General features: G+C 43.1%; 2 protein-coding genes across 2 annotated transcripts; both read left to right on the top strand.

Annotated features, from left to right (window-relative positions):
* The first annotated feature begins 526 nt into the window (after window positions 1-526).
* LOC122933681 (gastrula zinc finger protein XlCGF66.1-like) lies at window positions 527-6,860 on the top strand. Its single transcript, XM_044288629.1, has 4 exons — window positions 527-610; window positions 6,178-6,327; window positions 6,455-6,634; window positions 6,717-6,860. Exons 2-4 carry the CDS (start codon window positions 6,250-6,252, stop codon window positions 6,846-6,848), a joined length of 390 nt encoding a protein of 129 aa, XP_044144564.1. The 5' UTR covers window positions 527-610; window positions 6,178-6,249; the 3' UTR covers window positions 6,849-6,860.
* Window positions 6,861-7,004: 144 nt separating this feature from the next.
* LOC122933677 (gastrula zinc finger protein XlCGF57.1-like) lies at window positions 7,005-24,126 on the top strand. Its single transcript, XM_044288624.1, has 3 exons — window positions 7,005-7,094; window positions 8,137-8,239; window positions 22,146-24,126. The coding sequence occupies exon 3, from the start codon at window positions 22,181-22,183 to the stop codon at window positions 23,567-23,569; it is 1,389 nt and encodes a 462-aa protein (XP_044144559.1). The 5' UTR covers window positions 7,005-7,094; window positions 8,137-8,239; window positions 22,146-22,180; the 3' UTR covers window positions 23,570-24,126.
* The last annotated feature ends 1,988 nt before the right edge of the window (window positions 24,127-26,114 follow it).

The following is a 26,114-nucleotide window of genomic DNA, read 5'->3' as shown; positions in this document are numbered from 1 at the left end:
CCACCCCACGTACAATCCCACACAGCCCCCCATATACAACCCAAACACCTACCTACAACACAGCCCCCCAGTCTTAGCATAAAATGCAACACAGCGCCCCCCAGTGTACAATCCCTCACATACAAACCTGCTACACAGCCCCCCATATCCTCCCTTCCCTCAGCATGCTCCCAGCTGTCTCCCAGCACATCCCTAGCACGTTCACAGTAGAAAATCACACTAAAAACCGCACACGGTGTACAGACCCTCACAGCACATCCCCGACAGACAGTTTCAGTACAAAATAAGTCTATTAGGGTCCGCGAACTTCTACTGCGCTGCAGGGTTTATTAGTTCGCTCCATGTCATGACGCATAAAGAGGGCGCTGCACTCCTGTTTACGATGCCACGTGATGTTTGTGACGTCAGCAGGTCCTTACCTGACACAGTGTCCTCTTCCAGCAGCACAGGCTGTAACCTGGCTCCTCCCACACAGGATCACATGGTCATGACATCTCAGGTCCTTTACCTCCTCCAGCAGCACAGCCTGGAGCCTAACTCCGCCCACACAGGATCACCTCGGTGAGGTAACGTGGCTCTGACATAGGTGATGGTGATAAGTAAGGTGCAGGTAAGTGTCCTGTGTGTTGGGCTGTGGGACAGGTTTACAGTCAGGGAGGTTTTGTGGAGAACATTAGTTTCTAGAACAACTTGGGGGCGGGGCTACATCCTCTCAGAAGCCCATACATTCTACGGTGGGTACATGTTGTGTCCAGCAGGGCAGGTAGGTGTGTAGTCATCTTCCTGTGTATTATAGTATATACTATGCTGGTATAACCTGGGTATATCTGAGTGTAATCTATATGTACAGCGCAGGTATATACATAGTCATCCTCCTGTGTATTATAGTATATACTATGCTGGTATAACCTGGGTCTATCTGAGTGTAATCTATATGTACAGCGCAGGTATATACATAGTCATCTCCTGTGTATTATAGTATATACTGTGCTGGTATAACCTGGGTCTATCTGAGTGTAATCTATATGTACAGCGCAGGTATATACATAGTCATCTCCTGTGTATTATAGTATATACTATGCTGGTATAACCTGGGTCTATCTGAGTGTAATCTATATGTACAGCGCAGGTATATACATAGTCATCTTCCTGTGTATTATAGTATATACTATGCTGGTATAACCGGGGTCTATCTGAGTGTAATCTATATGTACAGCGCAGGTATATACATAGTCATCCTCCTGTGTATTATAGTATATACTATGCTGGTATAACCTGGGTATATCTGAGTGTAATCTATATGTACAGCGCAGGTATATACATAGTCATCCTCCTGTGTATTATAGTATATACTATGCTGGTATAACCTGGGTCTATCTGAGTGTAATCTATATGTACAGCGCAGGTATATACATAGTCATCCTCCTGTGTATTATAGTATATACTATGCTGGTATAACCTGGGTCTATCTGAGTGTAATCTATATGTACAGCGCAGGTATATACATAGTCACCCTCCTGTGTATTATAGTATAGACTGTGCTGGTATAACCTGGGTATATCTGAGTGTAATCTATATGTACAGCGCAGGTATATACATAGTCATCCTCCTGTGTATTATAGTATATACTGTGCTGGTATAACCTGGGTCTATCTAAGTGTAATCTATATGTACAGCGCAGGTATATACATAGTCATCCTCCTGTGTATTATAGTATATACTATGCTGGTATAACCTGGGTCTATCTGAGTGTAATCTATATGTACAGCGCAGGTATATACATAGTCATCTTCCTGTGTATTATAGTATAGACTATGCTGGTATAACCTGGGTCTATCTGAGTGTAATCTATATGTACAGCGCAGGTATATACATAGTCATCCTCCTGTGTATTATACTATATACTATGCTGGTTTTTGTGACTGCACTTGGGGACACTTTTAAAGTTTTCCCAATTTTTCGGACTGACTGACCTTCATTTCTTAAAGTAATGATGGCCACTCAATACAAATTCTAACAGTCTATTCAGTAGGACTATCAGCTGTGTATCCACCTGACTTCTCCACAACACAACTGATGGTCCCAACCCCATTTATAAGGCAAGAAATCCCACTTATTAAACCTGACAGGGCACACCTGTGAAGTGAAAACCTTTTCAGGTGACTACCTCTTGAAGCTCATAAAGAGAATGCCAAGAGTGTGCAAAGCAGTAATCAAAGCAAAAGGTGGCTACTTTGAAGAACCTAGAATATGACATATTTTCAGTTGCTTCACACTTTTTTGTTATGTATATAATTCCACATGTGTTAATTCATAGTTTTGATGTCTTCAGTGTGAATCTACAATTTTCATAGTCATGAAAATAAAGAAAACTCTTTGAATGAGAAGGTGTGTCCAAACTTTTGGTTTGTACTGTATATTGACCAGGGTGGATTTGATTTAAATCAAACCGATTTAAATCACGATTTAAATCACTAGTCAGTAAGGCTTGATTTAAAATCTTTTTACATAAAGATTCATATTTGGACAATTTTTCTGTTGTACTTAGGAACAAGAAAAATAATCATTACCTTAATAATAACAATTTAAATAGGATTTATTCAACTGAAACAATAACATTACAGCATGTTATTTGCTTAAACATCCATGTTTGTTGCAGTGTTTGCATTTTGCACACATGCCTGCCTTACCGATAGGTAAAGGAACTTCATTATAATATTGCCAAACTGGGTCTCTTTTACGGCCTGCTGCCATTATAGTTTTTTTCCTCCAAGGAAAGAATGTGATAAACCTCAGGTCATACACACAAAAAGATCCAAAGACTTGTCTGTCTGTGGCTGTGCAGTACTGTGCTCAGAAAGTTTCACTTTCATTTTGTAGTACTCCTTGTCTGCTTGCCTTTTCCTCCTTACACTTAGTTTCACTTTCTTCTTGTGCAGATCTATTCCACTCCAAACAATCAGAAAAATATTGTTTATATTCTATTCACTGAACTCTAAACTTAGCACTGCAGGGGTTGATTCTGTATTTATAGGTTTGTAGAAGTTAGGATTAAGATCTTTTTCTCAACTCTTTTCATGTTATAAATCCAGTTTTGAGAACTCCAAAATTAAACCAAGCATCTGTGATAATATCTTGTAGGCAGAGAAACTACCCAGTAATCTAACAAAATCCTCTGGAAGAGCATGACATTGTGAATGGATTAATGGAATTTAACAAAAAATTAAACATATACAGCCTTATTCTACATAATTAAAAAAGTAATCTTTATTTCATAATGAAATAACCTTTGGATGGTAATATATTTTCCTCAAAAAGCATTTTATATCAAAAAAATCAGATTTAAATCCCAAAAATCAGATTTAAATAAAAAAAATCAGATTTAAATCAAAAAAATCAGATTTAAATAAAAAAAATCAGATTTTTTTTTTTAAAAAAACATCATTGATTTTTATCCACCCTGATATTGACCCCATTTTGCCGCTAACATGGAGTACAATGTGTCACCAGAAAACTGTCTCAGAATCGGTTAGATAAGTAAAACTATTCCAAAATTATTACCACATAAAGTGACACATGTACGATTTGCAAAAATAGGCCTGGGCAGGAAGGTGAAATCTGGCCTTGGGTAGGAAGGGTTAATATATGCAAATAAGCCTCTGGGTGCAACGGGGGTGTTGCCCTTACACCTAGAGGCTCCTTTTTTTCTGCACCTGCCACGCCCATTTCACTTTCATTGACAGGGTCAGGTGTGATTACGTTTTCACTGCCTGGTCCTGTCAATCAAAGTGAAAAGGGCGTGGCAGGTGCAGAGAGGAGGAGCCTCTAGGTAAAAAGGCAACGCCCCCATTACTCCTGGAGGTTCATTTGCATATAATAAAACATAATTATCTCAGCAGTGCGGGCACATATCAACATGGGACTAACACAGATGCCTTCAGCTGCCAAGCGCACATGTACCAGGTCAGCCGCTGTCACAGGTACCAATCTGCTGACAGATGCCCTTTATTCTTGTGATTCCATCTGATCGGACGAGGGCAGTCTGAGCTCTAGATCTATGAAGTGATCTACTAGATTACAGCTTTAGGCCTCATGCACACTACAGTATTTTTTCACAGTCCGCAAAACGGGGTTCTTTTGTTCCGTGATCCGTGTCCGTTTTTTCTTCCGTGATTTTTGGAGGATCATCAGACATGAAGGAAAGAAAAAAAAAAAAGTCATTTTGCTGTCCGCCTGGCCGTGCGGAGCCAAACGGATCTGTCCTGTCTTACAATGCAAGTCAATGGGGACGGATCCGTTTGACGTTGACACAATATGGTGCAATTGCAAACGGATCCGTCCCCCATTGACTTTCAATGTAAAGTCAGGAGTCCCTATCAGAGTTTTCTCCAATCCGATGGTATATTTTAACTTGAAGCGTCCCCATCACCATGGGAACGCCTCTATGTTAGAATATACCATCGGATTTGAGTTACATCGTGAAAACTCAGATCCGACAATATATTCTAACACAGAGGCGTTCCCATGGTGATGGGGACGCTTCAAGTTAGAATATACTACGAACTGTGGACATGACTGCCCCCTGCATTAATTAACCCCTCACCGCACCTGAGGGGTTAATTGTGCATATCATAGCCCCCTGTAAGAGATCAGGTGCTGCCAGGCAGCAGGGGGCAGACCCTCTCAGGTGCTGCCTCCCCTCCCCCCCCCATCATTGGTGGCAGCGATTAAACTGGGACTCCGATCGGAACTCTCCGCTGCCACCAATGATGGGGGGGGGGGGGAGAGAGGGGAGGCCGCACTGGCCAATAATGAATTTAATACAGGGGAGGGGGGGGCCGGGGGGGTGCACTGGCCACCAATGAATTTAATACAGGGGAGGGGGGGGCCACACTGGCCACCAATGAATTTAATACAGGGGAGGGAGGGGGGCCGCACTGGCCACTAATAAATTAAAAACTGGGGAGGGAGGGGGGTCTGCCCCCTGCTGCCTGGCAGCACCTGATCTCTTACAGGGGCTATGATACGCACAATTAACCCTTCAGGGCCGGCAGGGGTTAATTGTGCGGATCACAGAATCCTGTAAGAGATCGGATGCTGCCAGGCAGCAGGGGGCAGTCATGTACACAGTTCTTAGTATATTCTAACTTAAAGCGTCCCCATCACTATGGGAACGCCTCTGTGTTAGAAAAAGCTGTATGCAGACGGATCTGCCGATCCGTCTGTACTAAAGTAGCCTATGGACACGGATCACGGACGCGGAGGGCAATGTTGTGTGCCTCCGTGTTTTTTCACGGACCCATTGACTTGAATGGGTCCGTGAACCGTTGTCCGTCAAAAAAATAGGACAGGTCATAATTTTTTGACGGACAGGAAACATGGATCACGGACACGGATGACAAACGGTGCATTTTCCGAGTTTTCAACGGACCCATTGAAAGTCAATGGGTCCGCAGAAAATCATGGAAAACGGAACAATGGACACGGATGCACACAACGGTCGTGTGCATGAGGCCTAAGGCTACTTTCATACTAGGGTTTTCAGTTCCGCTATTGAGATCCGTCATAGGATGAAAACGCTTCAGTTTTGTCTCCATTCATTGTCAATAGGGACAAAACTGAACTGAATGAAACGGAGTCACCAAAGTGCTTTCTGTTCTATTTGGTTGCTCTCCCATGACGGACAGAATAACACTGCAAGCAGTGTTTTTCTGTCCGCAATGTGGTGCGGAGCAAGACTAATCCGTCCTGACACACAATGTAAGTCAATGGGGACGGATCCATTTTCTCTGACACAATAGAAAAAAGATCCGTCCCCCATTGACTTTCAATAGTGTTCATGACGGATCCGTCATGGCTATAGAAGACATAATACAACCGGATCCGCTCATGACGGATGCATGCAGTTGTATTATTGTAACAGAAGCGTATTTGCAGATCCATGACGGATTTGCAAAAAACACTAGTGTGAAAGTAGCCTTATACTGGTATGACTGTGACCTGTAACTGACTATAGTGGTAATATGAAGGTGTGACAGGCTTTTGACCTTAAACATGGAGGAACTGCCTTGATACACTTTATTATCTCCTCCAGTGTTTCCTCTTCTTATATCCAGTAATTGTATTTTACATGGGATTTTCTATGATTTTACATCGGTTCATCTTCTTTCCATTCAGGTTCCTACAATATAGGATCCGCTCAGTGTATATCTCCTATATAAGATCATTCTCCTGATTGACCCATCAAGGATGTATAGGGATGGGGACAAGATGGCAGAGAGTATAATAAATCTCACCCTAGAGATCCTCCTCCGGCTTACTGGAGAGGTGAGAGATTCTGATGATGTCACGTTACATCATCTTCTCTGTTACTAACAGATGGACATGACTGGAGAGGTGAGGGACTCTGGAGATGTATGGAGTGATATTTATTACTGCGTCTCTCCATAACCAGGAATACACAGCAGTGAAGAAGACCTCTAGTGAGCATTGTCAGGCCCCGGTATCTGAAGGACGGGGAGGAATCCTGAGCCCAATATCCAGGCCGACACCTCACATCCCGATACATGAGAAAGTCAACAGAGAGAAGATCCTAGAGCTCACCAAGAAGATTATTGAGCTGCTGACTGCAGAGGTGACATCACTGGGAATGCCGGGACATTATACAGTAACACTATGAAGGTATCTGGGTGATGACTGTATCATTGTGTTGTCAGGTTCCTATAAGGTGTCAGGATGTCGCCGTCTATTTCTCCATGGAGGAGTCTGAGTATTTAGAAGGACACAAAGATCTGTACAAGAACATCATGATGGAGGATCACCAGCCACCAAGTAAAAGACAAGACTAAATACACACATCCTCTCACTAGTTATATGTAAGAAATTAATTGTCACCGTATGTTTTCCCTACAGTTTTCCCTCCCAGTTCTCTTCTACAAGATGAGAGATGTCCTAGTCCTCTTCTTCTACAGGATGAGAGATGTCCCAGTCCCCTTGTACTACCGGATGAGAGATGTCCCAGTCCTCTTCTTCTACAGGATGGTTCAGAAAAACATCAAAGCATTCCATATGATGATCAGAAAGATGGAAATAAGGTCTCATGAAAGGTTCCCTATGATCTGTAGAAGTGCTGTGAAGATCTTGTGTTCAGTCTTGTTTTATAAACCAGTATTATATGTTTTATCCTTGTATAATGAGAAAGGTAGAGATGTCAGGATTACAGCTAACTATAGACCTTGCATTTCGTCTGGATCTTCTCACAGTTTTCTGGTCGGTAGAGTCTGCTGGTTGGAATAAGGAACCAACTAGATGCATATATACAGGAGACCTGCAGATATTTTTGGGTCAGACAATGAAACATGGCACATGTAGACTCTTGAACAGATTTGACATGGTTCTGCCCCAAAGTGTGTTATATAAGTGACCCCCTTCCCTCCCATTTTATCCACTGTAGAGGGATCTGGAATTTGTTGCAGGGGAACCACTAGGCTGCTGCACTTGAAGTAGTTTTTGTACAATTGACTGGTGACCCACAGGGTAAGTAAAAGCAGAATATATGCAATCTGATAAATGGTCCGTTGTCATGGCAAGCAGCTCAGGATCAGAGCGGAGATCAGGCAAGGGTCAGGTCAGGACAGACAGCAAAGGGTCCAATCTAGAAGTCTGTACACAGAACAAGCTTTGCATGAAACTAGCATACTAGAACCTATTGATCAGGCTCCTTTCCATGGCTTGTAGAGATCAGAGTGCGTGCATGCCGGCCCTATAAGAGCCAGAGATAGTGTGTGCACACATGACCTATGGGCAGAGAAGGTCATTATCGGCAGGAAGCAGGCCTCAGCTTGTGTGGGAGGACAGCGTTATTCCAGCAGCCGGGACCACTGGGAAGGGAGAGAGGGATGTCTGTGGGACTGGACCACTGGAGCCCTAAAGCTATGGAGCAGGTAAACCAGGCAGCAGGCGTGCCCACCAGCAGGAAGGAGAGGAGCTATAGGCATGGACCGCTGCCATAGCAGATAACTCTGCTGTCATTTCATCACTTATTGTCATTGTAATTAATGATCTTTTCTGGTCACATCAAACCTTCCACACGACTTCTCCATCAGTCTGCTGACTTTTACAATTTCTGTTTCACAGCTTTTAAATCTGGGTAAAAATCTGACCAATATTAAGGCTGAAGATACATATGTGAGGGGTGATGAGCAGATCATAGAGGACATTCCCACCGATAACCACCCAGGTGAGTAGTAACCACTACATAAAGCAGAGAAGACTCACAGATTCTGCTCCTTCACTGGCTACTGATGACTCCTTGTATAGTCAGGTAGTGGTGGCAGTTTGGGGGTCACATATTGTACTTTCCGACAGGTTTTCCTTTATTAGCACACAATTGTTACCGATACCAGGTGTCCCACAGTATTGATCAGAAGGTTGGGGTTATCACCCATTCTTATAACTTCTATGAACCCTCTTTCCGTAGTACTTAGAGGCTTTACTGACACTTCTGAATTTTTGGAAATAAGAAAATCCTTATGGTAGAGCCGAAATAAAAAGAGCTGAAATAAAAAGAGCCACCAATGAACAGTAGCAGCCGCCTGTCTGACCATAAAGATCTCACAATGTTCTGCCCTAAAGAAGTAATCATAGGAGGACAAATCCCCAGTGGTCAGTGACAGCTTGCCGGCCATTCTGCTCACCCCTTCCTGCTAAAGACTTCAATGCTATATCCCACTGTCCCCAGGGGCTCTGACCAATCCCAGTATATGGGGCCCCAAAATATCTCATGGCAGCTGTTAAATGGTCCCTTGTTGACACCTCAGAGAACAGTCACGGTCCTGGTCTGACAACATATAGGATTATTGTATGTGCAGAGAGGTTTTATAGGGGAGCAGTTCTCTATTTGCCTTACACCGTGTGTTTTCGGGTTCTAGACACAAATTGTAAACCCAGTGGTGTCCTAGTATCACATCGATGCAAAGGCGATCAATACCTGTTTCTGGCTGTTAATAAAACATAACTTTTACTATTTATTATAAAACTACTCAGACAAAAAGAAGAAGATTAAACGTTGGAATTGACCCTATGCTTATGCATAGTGACACTAGATCTTTCACTCTCAGTATAGAAGTATAACCTCTTTAATAATTATTAAGCTCAGGGACATATCATTGGGATATTATTTTCATATCCCATACATACTCCTATGTTGCAGCAGTGTCAGTGATTTATAGTATTTTCACCTTTGACACTGGTGATAATTGTACTGTATATGGTCCACCACAATTGTAGTGGAATGTATCCTGTTTATTTTTATGCCATAACTGTGTCAGTGAATAGCAATACTTGCTCCACTGGCGCAGAATAGGGTGATATTATTGGAGCGGTACAGTATCTAATTGCTGCAATATGGTAGATAGTGTGTATCCTAGCAGTGGTTGGTTGTACTCGGAGGCTAGTATCAATTTATATCATATCATTGCCTCTCCACTGTTCATATTATTGCCTCCTATGTGCACACCAATCCCTCTTTCCCATAAGCACGTCGATTGCGGTGTCTGCAGTGCACCTGGTCGCAGTGCTATAATCTCCTAGGGCCAATTCGCTATTTAAAAAAGTTGTGTAGACACTTCGGAGAATCTAATATTAGAAACTGAAGGATTTGAAGTAACCCTTGACCCGCCTTTTAAATCATTTAAAGCCCAAGTCGAAAAATACACCACCTTTTGGACAATTTAAAGAAATTGATACCTTTTGTTAAACTGTTAACTCAAGATATAAAGGCGCTGAGACTGAGGAAGGAAACTAGCACATCGAATCCTACTCCGGAAGAGCTGATAGCTCTTGAGGAATTGAAGACGAACAATGACATCTTTATAAAACCCAGCGACAAAGGGGGAAACCTAGTCATCCAAGACAGAGATGACTATGTGGACATGGTCCTAAGATTGTTGCGGAATAATAAACATAACTACTCCAGGGGAACCCCACCAATGTCTAAGAGCTAAAACATCTCTCCGAAGCCAAACCAAAAAATCTTATCTTTAAAGATGAAGCTACGTACTTACCTCTATAATAAAGTCCCAACCTTCTATGCCCGACCCAAAGTGCACAAAAACAAAACACGGATTCCAGGGAGGCCTACTGTATCGGGGAATGATAACCTCACCCAACGAATCAGTGAATATGTCGACCAGATCCTCAGGCCATTTGTCACCTTTGGCCTTTGAACTTTGCATTTATGTATAGACCTGGGCATAATAGGGTCCTTTGATGATACTAGTATCACACCCAAACAGGGAGGGGGGAAATTGTGTAATCAATATTGGAGCCACCTATAGACTGTATCTAGTAGTTCAAAAAGTAATAAATTCTTCTCTGAATGTTGGTTTGCATGAAAACTTCATTTTCACTGGAATAATATAAGTTTTTGTTATAACTGGTGCGATGCAAATACAGAGCAGCCATTATTAAAAATCCATTAAAGGGAACCTGTCATCAGAAGTGGCCTATTTATTTATTGTATTTATGTTCTGCATTTATATAGCGCTACTATATTCAGCAGGGCTATACAGACATTAGGATCACACTGTCCCCAATGGGGCTCGCAATGTAAGTTCCCTATCAGTATGTCTTTTGGAGAGTGTTATTGACCTATTTACATGTCCCCCCTGTACAAGCTGCCGGCTTTCAGAAACAGGTTTTGTTAAATTTGACAATCAGGTTGTTTGTAGGAAAAATCCACTTTTAAAATGTACCTGATGTCATCAAACATAGCTCAGGTAGCCACTGGGGCGTACTGCTAGATGAGGCGAGTAACAGAGTCATCTCCTCTATCCTGCCCAGCTTACTCTCACAGAGCTCTGCTGGCCTCTTGATGTCAGCTCCTGGCAATGGGAAATCTCGCACAGCAGAAGACATTGGCAGGGATCTTGACATCTGCTGACTGTTGTCCATGGCGATCCATTGCCCGTGGCTAGTCAGATGCCCCGTACATGTAGTTGAGGAGCTTTATCTAGTACTTCTTCTTCCACCTGTCCATAGATTTTACAGACGATCATACGGGTGTGTTATAACTGGTGTCACCCGATCGTCTCTGTTCTAAAAGTCCTAGTTAAATTTTCCTCTGATGATTTCTTAGACATGAAACGTGCATGTAGGGAGCGGGACTAGATTAGGGCCAATTAAGGCCAGTTCACAGGGAAAGGTTCCTGACGGGGTCGTCCTTTTAAGGACGAGTGCCCAGTGGTGAGGCTGCTACTGAAATCTAGTTATCGGGGCAAGCTTAAGGTTATACCACAGGGTCACATTAGGGCAGGGATGGCCAACCTGTGGCTCTCCGGCTGTTGTAAAACTAAGACTACCACCATGCCCTGCTGTAGGCTCATAGCTGTAGGCAGTCTGGGCATGCTAGGAGTTGTAGTTTTGCAACAGCTCGAGAGCTTCAGGTTGGCTATCCCTGTATTAGGGCTTACTCTGACCCCACCGCTTTGAGCAGTCGATTTGTTATTTGTTATTTTTTTGCTGTGTCCAATATACTCTTGAGTTCTTGCTTATATTTAGTCATGGGATCTCCCTTCAGGGTCTCATAGCAGTCACGTGAGGCCAGGAGTTTTTCACACATTGTTTTATAACTGTCTGTATCCATAATGACAGTGTTTCCTCCCTTGTCCGAGGGCTTAATGGTTATATTCCTATTTTCAGATTGGTCTACGCTTTACGTCAGAGTGTGATGAGAAACAGCTACCATTCTTAGATATTCTCATCATCAAGAATCAAGACGGTTGTCTTGAAACAACAATTTTGCGAAAACCAACCTCGACGAATTCCCTCCTGAGGTGGGACAGTTGTCACCCTTTCCCCCTCAGAAGGGGGATCCCTCGAGGCCAATACCTAAGAATAAGGAGAAATTGCTCCAAGGAGGCAGAATTCCAAAAACAGGCAACACACCTAAAAGAACGGGGTTACCCATTACCCTTCATGGATCGGGGTTACCCCATTGGCACATTAACACCGGCCTATAAGGCCGCAAAAGCCTGCACTCGTAGTTCCCTTCTCACTCCCAATAAGACAAATAGTACTGATAATATGTCTCCAACAGAGACACAGGAGACACGTTTGATTAAGTACATTTAATGAAGCTTCTGCAGGTGTAAAATAAATTATTACCAAACACTGGCATGTACTCAGGATGGACCCTGACCTTTGTGCCACCATAAAGGAATATCCGAGTATAACATACAGGAGGGGGAAGAGTGTACGTGACTGGGCGGTGAACAGTCTTTTTTCCCCTAAACCAGCGCAAAAAACCTGGCTAGAAAAAGGAGTTTATGGTAACTACCGATGTGGAGGGTGCATAGCCTGTAAGTACATGCAGTGTGGAAAATCCTTTAGGAGCAGCAATACAGGGAAAACATATGTTGTCAGAGATCTGATAAACTGTAAAACCATAGGGGTTGTCTATAAAATCACATGCACCTGTATGAAAGAATATGTTGGCAAAACAAAAAGGGAGCTGAGAAGGAGAATCGGCGAGCATATAAACGATATCCACAACTGTAGGGACACTGCAGTCTCGCGCCATGTACGTGTTGAGCACGGTGGGGACCCAAGGTGCCTCACCTTCATGGGCATCGAAAAAGTGAAGCCACCTTTAAGAGGCGGCGATTAGGATAAAAGAATCCTCCAGTGTGAGCCGAGATGGATATTCTACCTTAAAGGGAACCTGTCATCAACTTTCTGCTGCCCATACTAACAGCAGAATAAAGTAGAGACAGGTGAGTTGATTTCAGCGGTCTGTCATTTATAAGTTAAAAGTAACTGGTTGTCGAGAACCAACATCACAATCATTGCAGACTGGGCCTGGAAAAGAGTCACGGCCAACTGAGAAGAGTCCTGGTTATTCATAAATTCCTGCTCTCCTGCCCACCTGCTGACAGCCTTCTACCTAGATTTCTCCCTTTCTTTCTAGGAGAGAACTGCCAACCATCAGCAGATGGGCGAGGAGAGCAGGAGATTAGGAATAACCAGGACTCTTCTCAGGTAGATTTGACTCTTTTCAAGGGCTGGGCTGCAATGATTATGATGCTGGTTCTTGGCAACCACCTACTTTTAGCTCATGAGTGATACACCGCTGAAATCAGCTTTTCTGTCACTGATTTATGCTGTCCTCAGTCAGGTCCGCATAAAGTTGATGACAGGTTCCCTTTAAGACAGTATATCCCAATGGCCTCAATGAACAACAGAGCTATACATGCTTCATTTGAATGTTAAGTGATGATGAATGCTATGGCATCTGATGCGCACTGACCCATGGGTGCTATTTGTCCCACTTTTGTGTACTGACCCATGGGTGCTGTTTGTCGCACTCTGACGTAAAGCGAGGGAGCATTAATGTTGATATCACTGCTGACATAAGTGATGAAGACCTAACATATTGGAAGACACAATGATGAGAGAATTGATAATGAATTATTGGCGTAGGAATGCATTTTTATTGAAACCTTCTGACTTCAATAAGCCCCTGATGAGTCCCATTTCTTTTGGAACGAAACATGGCATGTAGGGCTGTACAGTGAGGGAAATTACAGGGAATAGGCCCCATTTAGGGACAGGTTCCGTATGGGGTCGCCCCTGTCGGGGAGGGTGCTCCGTGTCGTTGAGGCAGGTCTATGAGAATAGCCCCTAACCATCCATATAGGGAGGGCTCTAGACCAGGGCATTATAGGAGTGTCCATATCATCTGAAGCATTTTTGGCCAGACTGCCATATCATCTGAAGCATTTTGGTCACCATTGCCTATTACCACACGGGAGCACTACACCATCCACTGATCGTATGTCTACCGGACGGGGTAAGATCCACCCATTTTTATTATCTTACAAACGACTCTGGATGGTGGTAATATATGTGTTTTCTATGTATGTATGTTATTTTGTACTTTGTACCACTGCAACCACCAATGCTTTTAGTGAAATTAGAGTAAAAGTTAATCCTGATCAGGATTTTTCCGGCATAGAGCCCCGACGACGGAACTCTATGCCGGAAAAGAACAACGCGTGTGAAAGTGTGAAAGAGCCCTAATTCAGCACAACATAATCAGTAGAATAGTCCGTTCAAAAATAAAGGTATTTTTACCCTGGGTTCTTTTTAGTCCGTGGTAGATTTCAGTCGGCTTTCCTGCCAAACTTTCCACATGTCCACAGTTTCCAGCTCTGTTCACAGCCAGCCACAGCAGTGTGTCCACACCACTCGACACCCTCACTCCCTTCCTTTTCCTCTTTTATCAGGAGAGTGAGTTAACCCTGTGGGTACCGGATCCCAGGTAGTACTTTCTTAAAGGCACCACAACCCAAATAATGGTGATACATATGTCACTGAGGACCCAACCTTGGCGTCCTCTACATATCCCCCCCCCTCTGCCCCAACGCGGGGGCGGCAGAGGCACTTGTGGATAACAATCAATGCACCCGGGAGAGAGCATCAGCATTCTGATGTTGACTCCCTGACCTATGTTCGACCACAAAGTTGAAATGCTGGAGAGAGAGGAACCATCTCGTGACCCTGACATTGGTCTGTTTGTGCTGTCTCATCCAGGTCAATGGGGCATGGTTGGACACCAGTGGAATTTCCTACCCAGCAGGAAATATCAGAGAGTCCAGAGCCCACTTGATGGCCAGACACTATCGCTCTACCACAGCGTAGTTCCTCTCTTCTGCAGTCAGCTTCCTGCTGAGAAAGATCATGGGGTGTTCCTCCCCATTGACTATCTGAGACAGGACGGCACCTAGACCTGCACTTGAAGCGTCCGTCTGGACCACAAATTCTTTCAAGAAGTCCGGTGCGACAAGCATCGGAGACTCACATAAGGCCCTTTTATGTTTCTGAAAAGCCTCCTCAGCCTCCCTACTCCATTTGATCATGATGGATTTCTTTCCTTTTGTTAAGTCCGTCAAAGGGGCCGCAAAAGTGGCAAAGTTAGGGACAAATCTCCTGTAGTAGCCCACTATCCCCAAGAAAGCCGAACCTGCTTCTTGGTAAGAGGGCGAGGCCAGTTCTGTATGGCTTCTACCTTGCTCATCTGTGGCTTTACTAGCCCTCTGCCTACGGTGTATCCCAGGTACTTTGCTTCCTCCAACCCAATGGCGGACTTTTGCGGGTTCACTGTAAACCCTGCCCCTTTCAAAGAGTGGGTGATAGACGGATGTCCGCAACGGTCGTATCTGAAACAGCTTGCAGAGGCCTGCCATGACCTTTGACATAAACGGGGTGCCCTGGTCCGTCAAGATCTCCTTGGACAGCCCCGTGTGGGAGAACATCTGAAACAATTCCCGAGCTATGGCTTTAGAGGAGGTGTTCCTTAATGGGACCTCCTCTGGGTACCTGGTTGTGTAATCTACCACAACCAGTATGTGCTGATGTCCCCGTGCTGATTTTACCAATGGCCCCACCAGGTCCATGGCAATCTGCTCAAACGGTATTTCGATTATGGGCAAAGGTACCAGGGGGTTCCGACAGTGTGACACTGGGGCTGTTAGCTGGCACGTGGGGCAGGACGCACAATACCTCTTCACCTCTGCCTTTACCCCAGGCCAGTAGAACCTGTCTGTTATCCTGGCCTCTGTCTTCTCTGCTCCCAGGTGTCCGCCTAATGCATCATTATGCGCCAAATCGAGGAGCTGTCTCTGATACGAGTGGGGCACCAGTAGCTGTTCAATAATTTCCCCTCGGATTTCCGCCACTCGGTACAGCAAGTCCCCGTTTAGCGCAAAATGAGGGAACCTGAGTTCTGCCTCGGGAACCTGTGAGACTCCGTTTATAACCACCACCTGCTCTCTAGCATGTGTTAAGGAGGGATCCTGTAACTGGGCGGAGCCAAACGCACCCTTGGGTACAATCAGGTCTGGGTAAGTTGGTTCGGGTAAGGATACTTTCACACTTGCGGCAGAGAGATCCGGCAAGCAACTCCGTCACCGGAACTGCCTGCCGGATCAGGCAAAATGTATTCTAACTGATGGCATTAGTAAGACTGATCAGGATCCTGATCAGTCTTAAAAATGCCTGATCAGTCGAAAAAAATGCATTGAAATGCCGGATCCGGCATTTATTTTTCACACCTTTTTTGAAGTCTGCGCATGTGCAGACCGGAAGAACGGATCCGGCATTCCGGTATTCTGAATGCCGGATCCTTCACTAATACAGTCCTATGGTAAAAAATGCCATAGGCAAGTCTTTAGTTTTTTTCGCCGGAGATAAAACCGTAGCATGCTGCGGTTTTCTCTTTTGCCTGATCAGTCAAAACGACTGAACTGAAGACATCCTGATGCAAACTGAACGGATTACTCTCTATTCAGAATGCATGGGGATAAAACTGATCAGTTCTTTTCCGGTATAGAGCCCCTGTGACGGAACTCGGCGCCGGAAAAGAAAAACGCAAGTGTGAAAGTACCCTAAGGTCTCCCCCTCGTCTTCCTCGACTTGGGTCTGTGGTGGGGAGAGTTCCTCCTCATCCTCCCCCAACATCACTTGCAACAGGGAGCCTTCCCCCCCCTCAGTGGTCAGCTCAGCTCTGGACCCTAAATCATGCACATCCCGAACATTAACCCCATCATAAATTTTACCATTACCATTCTTACTGCCACTAGGCATGTCCATATTGGGGAGAAGTGTCCTCGGCAGTTCTGGACCACTACTCTTCTGATTTGACCCATCAGAGATCAAAGTCTCTAGTCTCTTTGACTGTTCAGGGAACCCACTTTGCGCCTGTTTCCACAGGTGTAGAAATATCGGACAGTCTTGCCCCACAATGACATCATGGATCAGGCTGTTCACTATCCCAACTTCCTGGGTCACGGAAGTACAGCCATGGGCAATAGTCACTGGTATTAAGGGGTATTCCTTAGCGTCCCCATGAATACAAACAACACAAAGAGTCTTACTTACAGGGCCGAGTCTCCTGATCATTCTGGCGTGGACTAACGTCACCATGCTGCCGGAGTCCAAGAGGGCATTGGCCGGGAGATGGTTCACGCAAATTTCACACTCAAACTGATCGGCAGTTAGGTCAAGATGTGTGACGCATGCTCGCTGTGCGTACAGGGAGACTCTCTGTCCTGTCCCGCATTCCATGGGCTCGTCCTGAAGAGGGCATTGGGCCCGGGTATGGCCATAGGCTTGACAACGCCAACACTGTATGTCCCCCATCTTTCTTACAGTAGTTAGCCTCCGCGGTTCGGAGGGCACTGCTGTAGGGACCTCTGGCCCAGAATCCGGGATGGCTCCCCTCCTGGGTGTGGTAACTGGCCGCACTTTTCTCGACGTGGGTTCCCGGTGCTTGACGGGTCCGAGCAAGTCCTCCACTACGGTGTACCACTCTACTAGTTCCACCAACTGATTCACCGTCGCAGGGTCCCCATGGCTTACCCAGCGTTGCACGTCATGCGGCAGCAATCGCAGGTACCGGTCCATGGCCACCCGTTCCACAATTTGTGGGCCCGTCAATTTCTCAGGCTGCAGCCACTTTTTTACTAGTTGCACCAGGTCATGCATTTGGGCTCTTGGTGGACGGCCAGCCTGGTAACCCCAGCGGTGCACTCTTTGGGCCCGAACAGCCGTATTTACCCCCAGTCGAGCCAGGATCTCCGCCTTTAGCTGCTCATAGTTTTTAACGAGTTCAACTGGCAGGTCAAAATAGGCCTGTTGAGGGTCACCCGTAAGAAAGGGCGCAATGATGCTGGCCTATTGGTCCTGAGGCCACCCTTCTCTCTCTGCTACTCTCTCGAAAGTCAACGGGAAGGCCTCAATGTCATCACCAGAGGACAGTTTTTGTAATAGGTGGCTGGCTCTTACGCTGGGTTCACACCTGAGCGTTCTGAAAGGAACGCTCGGTATGCGCGATTGTACCGGCGTTTACAATCGCGCATACAGAGACAAGCGAACGCCCATTGTCGCGCGTTCCCAAAAGTCTATGTACGGGAACGCGCGACAAAACGCCCCAAAGAAGCTCAAGAACTTTTTTGAGCGTAGGGCGTTTTTCAGCGCGTTCAAACGCGCTGTAAAACGCTCAAGTGTGAACCAGGGCCATAGGGAAGCATTGGTTTTCATGTGTTGAGCGTTATACAGCGCGTTTGAACGCGCTGTAAAACGCTCAGGTGTGAACCCAGCGTTACAGCAACTTGGGGCCCAGGGGCATTGTTCGCTTGCACTTGTCCTTGAGCCAACTGTTGTACAGCCTCCTTCAACGCAGCTACCTGAGCTTGTGTAGATTCCTGATGTTCTATAAGCTGAGCAATCAGCACACGGTTTATCTCTTGCTGCGCCGCCATTGCTTCCTCATGGCGGCGGGTTGCCTCTACTGTGGCCTGCTGCTGACCCACCAAAGCTTTCTGCTGAGTTGCATTGGCTTGCATCAGGGCTTTCATAACCTCCTCCATGTCTTTTCCTGCAACTTGCAGAGATTTCACCCATGACATGCAAAACAGGGTACTGTCTCTTTAAATGTCACTTTTTATAATTTAAACGGCTTTTGTGGCTTTCATGCCCTGCACGCATCCTCCACCAATTGTAATATGGGGGAAGATCGCTCCAATTAACCAGGTGCATGAGCCAGCCCAGGGTTAAAGAAAACAGATTTATTTTCCAAAACAAAAATAGGTATAGCTTCCAGCAGCCAAGGGGAAAACAAACCAAACTTAACCCCTTAAGGACTGGGCTCATTTTCACCTTCAGGACCAGGCCATTTTTTTCAAATCTGACCAGTGTCACTTTATGTGGTGATAACTTTAAAATGCTTTGGCTTATCCAGGCCATTCTGAGATTGTTTTTTCGTCACATATTGTACTTCATGACACTGGTAAAATGGAGTCAAAAAAATTACTTTTTATTTATAAAAAAAATACCAAATTTACCAAAAATTTTTATTACTTTAAATTCTCCATATGTCTACTTCATGTTCGGATCATTTTGGGAATGGCATTTTATTTTGTGGGGATGTTACAAGGTTTAGAAGCAAATCTTGAAATTTTTAAGAAATTTTCAAAAACCCACTTTTCAAGGACCAGTTCAGGTCTGAAGTCACTTTGTGAGGCTTACATAATAGAAACCACCCAAAAATGACCCCATTCTATAAACTACACCCCTCAAGGTATTCAAAACAGATTTTACAAACGTCGTTAACCCTTTTAGGTGTTCCTCAAGAATTAATGGAAAATAGAGATACAATTTTAAAATTTTACTTTTTTGGCAGATTTTCCATTTAAATAATTTTTTTCCAGTTACAAAGCAAGGGTTTACAGCCAAACAAAACTCAATATTTATGGCCCTGATTCTGTAGTTTACAGAAACACCCCATATGTGGTCGTAAAGTGCTGTACGGGCACACGGCAGGGCGCAGACGGTTGCCATACGGTTTTTGGAAGGCAGATTTTGCTAGACTGTTTTTTTGGACACCATGTCCCATTTGAAGCCCCCCTGATGCACCCCTAGAGTAGAAACTCCAAAAAAGTGACCCCATTTTAGAAACTACGGGATAGGGTGGAAGTTTTGTTGGTACTAGTTTAGGGTACATATGATTTTTGGTTGCTCTATATTACACTTTTTGTGAGGCAAGGTAACAAGAAATAGCTTTTTTGGCACAGTTTTTTTTATTTTTTTATTTACAACATTCATCTGACAGGTTAGATCATGTGGTATTTTTATAGAGCAGGTTGTCACGGATGCGGCGATACCTAATATGCATAATTTATTTTATTTATGTAAGTTTTACACAATGATTTCATTTTTTAAACAAAAAAATCATGTTTTAGTGTCTCCATAGTCTGAGAGCCATTCAGTTTTTGGGCGATTATCTTAGGTAGGGTTTCATTTTTTGTGGGATGAGATGACAGTTTGATTGGCACTATTTTGGGGTGCATATGACTTTTTGATCGCTTGCTACTACACTTTTTGTGATGTAAGGAGACCAAAAAATGGTTTATTTAGCACAGTTTTTTTTTTTTTCTTTTTTTTTTACGGTGTTCATCTGAGGGGTTAGGTCATGTGATATTATTATAGAGCTGGTCAATACGGACGCGGCGATAACTAATATGTATACTATATAAGTTTTACACAATAATATCATTTTTGAAACAAAAACAAATCATGTTATAGTGTTTCCATAGTCTGAGAGCCATAGTTTTTTTTTATTTTTTGGGCCATTGTCTCATGTAGGGGCTAGTGAAAAAAATATTTTATCTTGGGCATTTTAAAGTTTCTGATCCCCGCGGTCGGATCGCTGATACGGGGGGAAGGGGGGGGTCACAGGACCCCCCCCTCGGCATTGACCCTGGGTGCCTGGCTGTGTGTAACAGCCGTGGTGACAGTTTAATGCCTTGACGAGTATACTCGTCATGGAGCACTAAGTAGCAGTGTTCCATGACGAGTATACTCGTCATAGGTCCTGAACGTGTTAAAGTCTGCTTAATTCAGCACAACATAATCAGTAGAACAGTCCGTTCAAAAATAAAGGTATTTTTACCGTGGGTTCTTTTTAGTCCGTGGTAGATTTCAGTTGGCTTTCCTGCCAAACTTTCCACATGTCCTCAGTTTCCAGCTCTGTTCACAGCCAGCCACAGCAGTGTGTCCACACCACACGCTCCACACCCTCGCTCACTTCCTTTTCCTCTTATCAGGAGAGTGAGTTAACCCTGTGGGTACCGGATCCCAGGTAGTGCTTTCTTAAAGGCACCACAACCCAAATAATGGTGATACATATCTGTCACTGAGGACCCAACCTTGGCGTCCTCTACAATATATATATATATATATATATATATATATATATAGAAAAGTAAAGTCCAACGGGAGCACCAGCCAGGATGTGGGTGCAAGGTCCAGTGTGGGGAAACGACAATCCTCAATAATATAAGTAGAAAAAGCAGGACTGCACTCCAAGTTAGTGGTAAAAGCAAAAAAGTTTTATTCACCCATGTGGCAAATCTTGCGACGTTTCAGCTCACACGAGCCTTCCTTTTATATATATATATATATGTACATACACACGGTATAAGCATGTAATGTGTGAGTAATGCTCAACATGTGTACAGTATATTCATGTAATTTGCGTATGTGTCTATGTAGTATGTACTTACATGTGTGTAATTTAATGATGGACCTTTCATACAGTCAGGTCCATAAATATTGGGACATCGACACAATTCTAACATTTTTGGCTCTATACACTACCACAGTGGATTTGAAATGAAACAAACAAGATGTGCTTTACCTGCAGACTGTCAGCTTTAATTTGAGGATATTTACATCCAAATCAGGTGAACGGTGTAGGAATTACAACAGTTTGCATATGTGCCTCGCACTTGTTAAGGGACCAAAAGTAATAGGACATAATAATAATCATAAATCAAACTTTAATTAAAGCTGGCAGTCTGCAGTTTGTTTTATTTCAAATCCATTGTGGTGGTGTATAGAGGCAAAAATGTTAGAATTGTGTCGATGTCATGATTGTGATATATGTTTAGTTTGTACATTGGGAAAACTGCCAACTTAAAAGGTAAATGTGTCCAGAGGCTTTTGGTCTCCATCTGGCTTCTATACATCAGTATTCCATACAACTATATCCAGTAAAAAAAAAGTTAAATGTCACTGTCTGGTATCTGTCATACACATCAATTCAATGTATTCATCCTGGGTGTATATGTTAGAGCCCATAAGTGTGATATGAACAGAGCAATATATGTACGGTACATGCCGGTATTATTTTTATGTATGTGGTATATGAGCAACAATATATTTACTACATCTTTGAGATAGATAGAAGGTGGGCTTTCAGCTTCAATTTCTGGTGTGTTTTGTGGTCAGTATGTGAGACTGGACACCAGCTTATAGCACTGACTCACAGATCCCTTGTGAACCTATGCAAGATGCTGGCTTCAGCACAAGAGTGGAAAATATATGTGACCAGCCTGGTGACCTAACATCATCATCTACTGGTCTACTGTAAGATTGTGGTCTGTTTTCCCATAGTCAGTTGATATTTGAATTTTGCTCCATGACTTGTAATTTTTATGGATTTTCTTTATAAAGAACTGTTATAAAATGTATATCATTTTAAGTTTCTATTATTTCAAAACGATAAATCTCAGATTTATTCTTAGCAGATGACTGTACCAGGAGCTCAGAGAAAAATGTGATGTCCGATTTTAGAACAGATTGTGGTGTCACAGAAGATACACATGAAGAGCATGCTGTTATCTCAGATGTAGCCTCAGCCTTTCACAGCAAAGATCTATCATCTGATCCTTTGGATGGATTTCAATCATCTAATTCATCACAGACTGTTAAGCAAAATAAAAGCCACAGACGAAGTGCTCAACATCAAAGAAGTCATACAGGGGAGAATGCTCTTTCATGCTCAGAATGTGGGAAATGTTGTAAATCTAAATCATATCTTATGAGACATCAGAGAAGTCACATAGGCGAGAAGCCATTTTCATGTTCAGAATGTGAAAAACATTTTAACTGTAAATCAAAACTTGTTACACATGAGAGAACTCACACAGGGGAGAAGCCATTTTCATGTTCAGAATGTGAAAAACATTTTGCCTCTAAATCAAAACTTGTTATACATGAGAGAACTCATACAGGGGAGAAGCCATTTTCATGTCCAGAATGTGAAGAACATTTTAACTGTAAATCAAAACTTGTTATACATGAGAGAACTCACACAGGGGAGAAGCCATTTTCATGTTCAGAATGTGAAAAATCTTTTAACCGTAAATCACATCTTGTTATACATGAGAGAACTCACACAGGGGAGAAGCCATTTTCATGTTCAGAATGTGAAAAACATTTTAACAGTAAATCACATCTTGTTAGACATAAGAGAACTCACACAGGGGAGAAGCCATTTTCATGTTCAGAATGTAGGAAATGTTATCAGCGGAAATCACAACTTCTTGAACATCAGAGAATTCACACAGGGGTAAAGCCATTTTGTTGTTTAGAATGTGGGAAATGTTTTACTGACAAATCCTCTCTTGTTAAACATCAGAGACTTCACACAGGGGAGAAGCAATATTCTTGTTTAGAATGTAGGAAATGTTTTGCTCGTAAATCAACTCTAGTTAAACATCAGAGAAGGCACACAGGGGAGAAGCCATTTTCTTGTTTAGAATGTGGGAAATGTTTTGCTCGTAAATCAATTCTTGTTATACATGAGAAAGGTCACACAGGGGAGAAGCCATTTTCTTGTTTAGAATGTGGGAAATCTTTCCCGCAGAAATCAAATCTAGTTGGACATCAGAGAATTCACACAGGGGAGAAGCCATTTTCTTGTTTAGAATGTGGGAAATCTTTCCCAGAGAAATCAAATCTAGTTGGACATCAGAGAATTCACACAGGGGAGAAGCCATTTTCTTGTTTAGAATGTGGGAAATCTTTTCCACATAAATCATCTCTTACTATACATCAGAGAATTCACACAGGGGAAAAGCCATTTTCTTGTTTAGAATGTGGGAAATCTTTTCCACAGAAATCATATCTTACTATACATCAGAGAATTCACACTGCAAAGAAGTGATTTTAATGTTCAGAATGTGCTAACTAGAGATGAGTGAACTTTAAAAAAAATCAATTCTGCAGCTTGGTCAAAGTTCAACAAGAAATTTGATTCGTTCGGAATTTGTCACAATTAATTTTTAAAACACCAATCAGCCTATCAATCAATGAGACTATTTTTAAGGCCCCCTTAGACCGAAGTGTACTCATCGAACAGCCATTAAAAACAGTAATATGCTAGTGCAATATGGCCTTTCGGTTTAAAAAATAAAAATCATATCATCCATTTGCTCGCACAGGGGCTCATCTCTTGATTGAGAAAGACCTGCTAAGGGACCTGTGCTTAGTGTGATGTCTTCACCACGTGATCTTGCTGGGAGAGCACGGTGACATCATCACATTGAGTGCAGTTCCTTCGACAGGTCTTTTTTAGAGGAGTGCACTGCCTCTGCGCGAGCGAGTGGATTAGAAAAAAATGATTCGGAATCATGAAGCCCAAAGAAATTCGGCTTAATTTAAAATCACATTTTTCCTAAAATTCTGACTGAATTCCACTTCGGATGGTTTGCTTTGCTGAACACCAGTTATAACCATAATGCAGATCTTGTTAGACATCGGAGAATCCACACGGGGAGAAATTATTTTCATGTTCTAAATGTGGAAAATGAAATAGAATTCAGTCAAATCTTATCAAATATCAGTGAATTCAAAAGTGGCCGAAGGCACTGTCCTGTTCAGGATGTCATCTGTCACATGACCTCCTATTTAATTTTTTTTAATTCTCTTTCTGGGAGATAGATGGGGAAAAACATCAATACTGTTTTTACGCTATAAAATTTGCAGCGTTTATTTTTTGGCACAAATGACATGTTAACTTTATTCATTATTTGATTGTAGTGATACCAAATACATCAGGTTTTTTTTAACTTTTACTACTGTTGCACAATAAAAACTTTATTTTTTTAACGTAGAAAATGTTTTTGCATTGACAAATTCCAAGACACAACTTTTTCTTTTTATTTCCATGGAGCTGTATGAGGGCTTGATTTTTGCGGGATGCCTTGTAGTTTTCATTGGTATCCTTTTGGGGTACACATTGACTTGAGTGGGCCTGCAATACGTACGTCAAAAGATAGGACATGTCCTATTTTTTGCGGAGCAGAGTCTCAGATTGGAAGCCCACGGAAACACTCAGAAGCTCGTCCTCCACACCGTAAAAGATTGGACATGTCCTATCTTTTGATGTATTTTGTGGATCTCTGACCTATTCAAGTCAATGGATTCGAACCGCCATACAGGACTTCACGCGGCCGATACCTATGCTTTGCGAGCCACTATTTAAAGTCCGCAACAGGGGCACGGCAAGCCATACGTTCGTTTGAATGAGCCCTAAAATCAGGACCTGAGCTCTAGAGTCCACTAAATGTAATGCACGCATTCTCAGGTCCTCAGAGTAATTTTAAGTGAAGTACTGCGTGAAACAAAGTAAATGACCACGCGCTGTAATCAGGTGATCCGTCACATGTTTCCCTTAGACTTTATATAACTATATCAAACATGTTACCATTTGTTAATAAATATCAGCATTTTGGGCCTATGTCTTTTTATTCTTTAGATGATAAGAAATTGTCCCAGAACCTACCGAGATAAAGGGTTTCTGTCATCAGAATTAACCCTATCAAACTAGCTGACATTAGCGATGTACTAATGTAATCTAAAACTAACTAGCCTATTCCTACTTTTATCTATGCCCCCGTGTCATAAATATGATGTTGGGGGTACATACTTGTAGTAGCTATTATTGAATTATATGAGTTGTGTTTCTGTTGTATAAGGTGTGATTTCTGCTGGATATAAGGGTCATTCACCAAATAGCTGACTGCTTTGATGCCTCCATTCTATCCCAGCAGGGTGGAGACGGGCAGGCTGTGCCTCTGCCAACTACAAGAGATGCAGATGGACAGTTCTCCTCATGTTCCCGTCATATCTAACACCTCTAGCTGCCAGGTACTACCCTCAAAGAAGCATCTGCTCTCCCCCCTGCTAACCTGGATACTGGAGGAAGGGGACTCATTTTGGAGCAAGATTTGAAAACTTTAAAACAAAGTGATTTCAATATTCAATCCTCTCCACTCCGCTTATTAATTGCCCCCCAAAGGAAGAACTGGGATTTGGTTAGTCAATGACTGGGCTGACCGGAAACTGGAAACCAATCCTGGTTCTATAAAAATGGTGCATGGACATATTTTAGTTGTTACACTGTGTGGGAGTCACAGCCGAGCTGGCGAGTAGCCATTTCTTCCCCTTTTCCCGGGGCAGTAAGTTCTTATTACTGTTTTTACCCTTTTTTTTTTTTTTTTACTCTTACTCTTACTCTTTTTTATGTCATTTTTACTTTGTCTCATTTTACATCTGTTTTTGTAAGCACTGCACTATTTCTGTGTATAAAATATTTTCTTTATAAGTCTGACTGTGTGATTGCTGAGCAGAGCGTTTATACGTGGATGGTGCAACGTTTCTGACTTTTGTCAAACTCGGTGATGGTAGCTGGTGTTTGGGGTGTTGGG

The sequence above is a fragment of the Bufo gargarizans genome, chromosome 4, assembly GCF_014858855.1.
Source record: "Bufo gargarizans isolate SCDJY-AF-19 chromosome 4, ASM1485885v1, whole genome shotgun sequence".
In the NCBI taxonomy this organism is placed as follows: Eukaryota; Metazoa; Chordata; class Amphibia; order Anura; family Bufonidae; genus Bufo; species Bufo gargarizans.
Note: the sequence above shows the minus strand (reverse complement) of the source record. Positions and strands in the feature narration are given on the sequence as shown.

Excerpts from the sequence above, each read along its gene's own strand:
- LOC122933681 (XM_044288629.1), top strand. The coding sequence starts at position 6,250 with ATGTATAGGGATGGGGACAAGATGGCAGAGAGTATAATAAATCTCACC. Across the intron at positions 6,328-6,454 it reads TCCTCCGGCTTACTGGAGAG|GAATACACAGCAGTGAAGAA; the intron begins GTGAGAGATTCT and ends CTCCATAACCAG. Across the intron at positions 6,635-6,716 it reads TTGAGCTGCTGACTGCAGAG|GTTCCTATAAGGTGTCAGGA; the intron begins GTGACATCACTG and ends TTGTGTTGTCAG.
- LOC122933677 (XM_044288624.1), top strand. The coding sequence starts at position 22,181 with ATGTCCGATTTTAGAACAGATTGTGGTGTCACAGAAGATACACATGAA.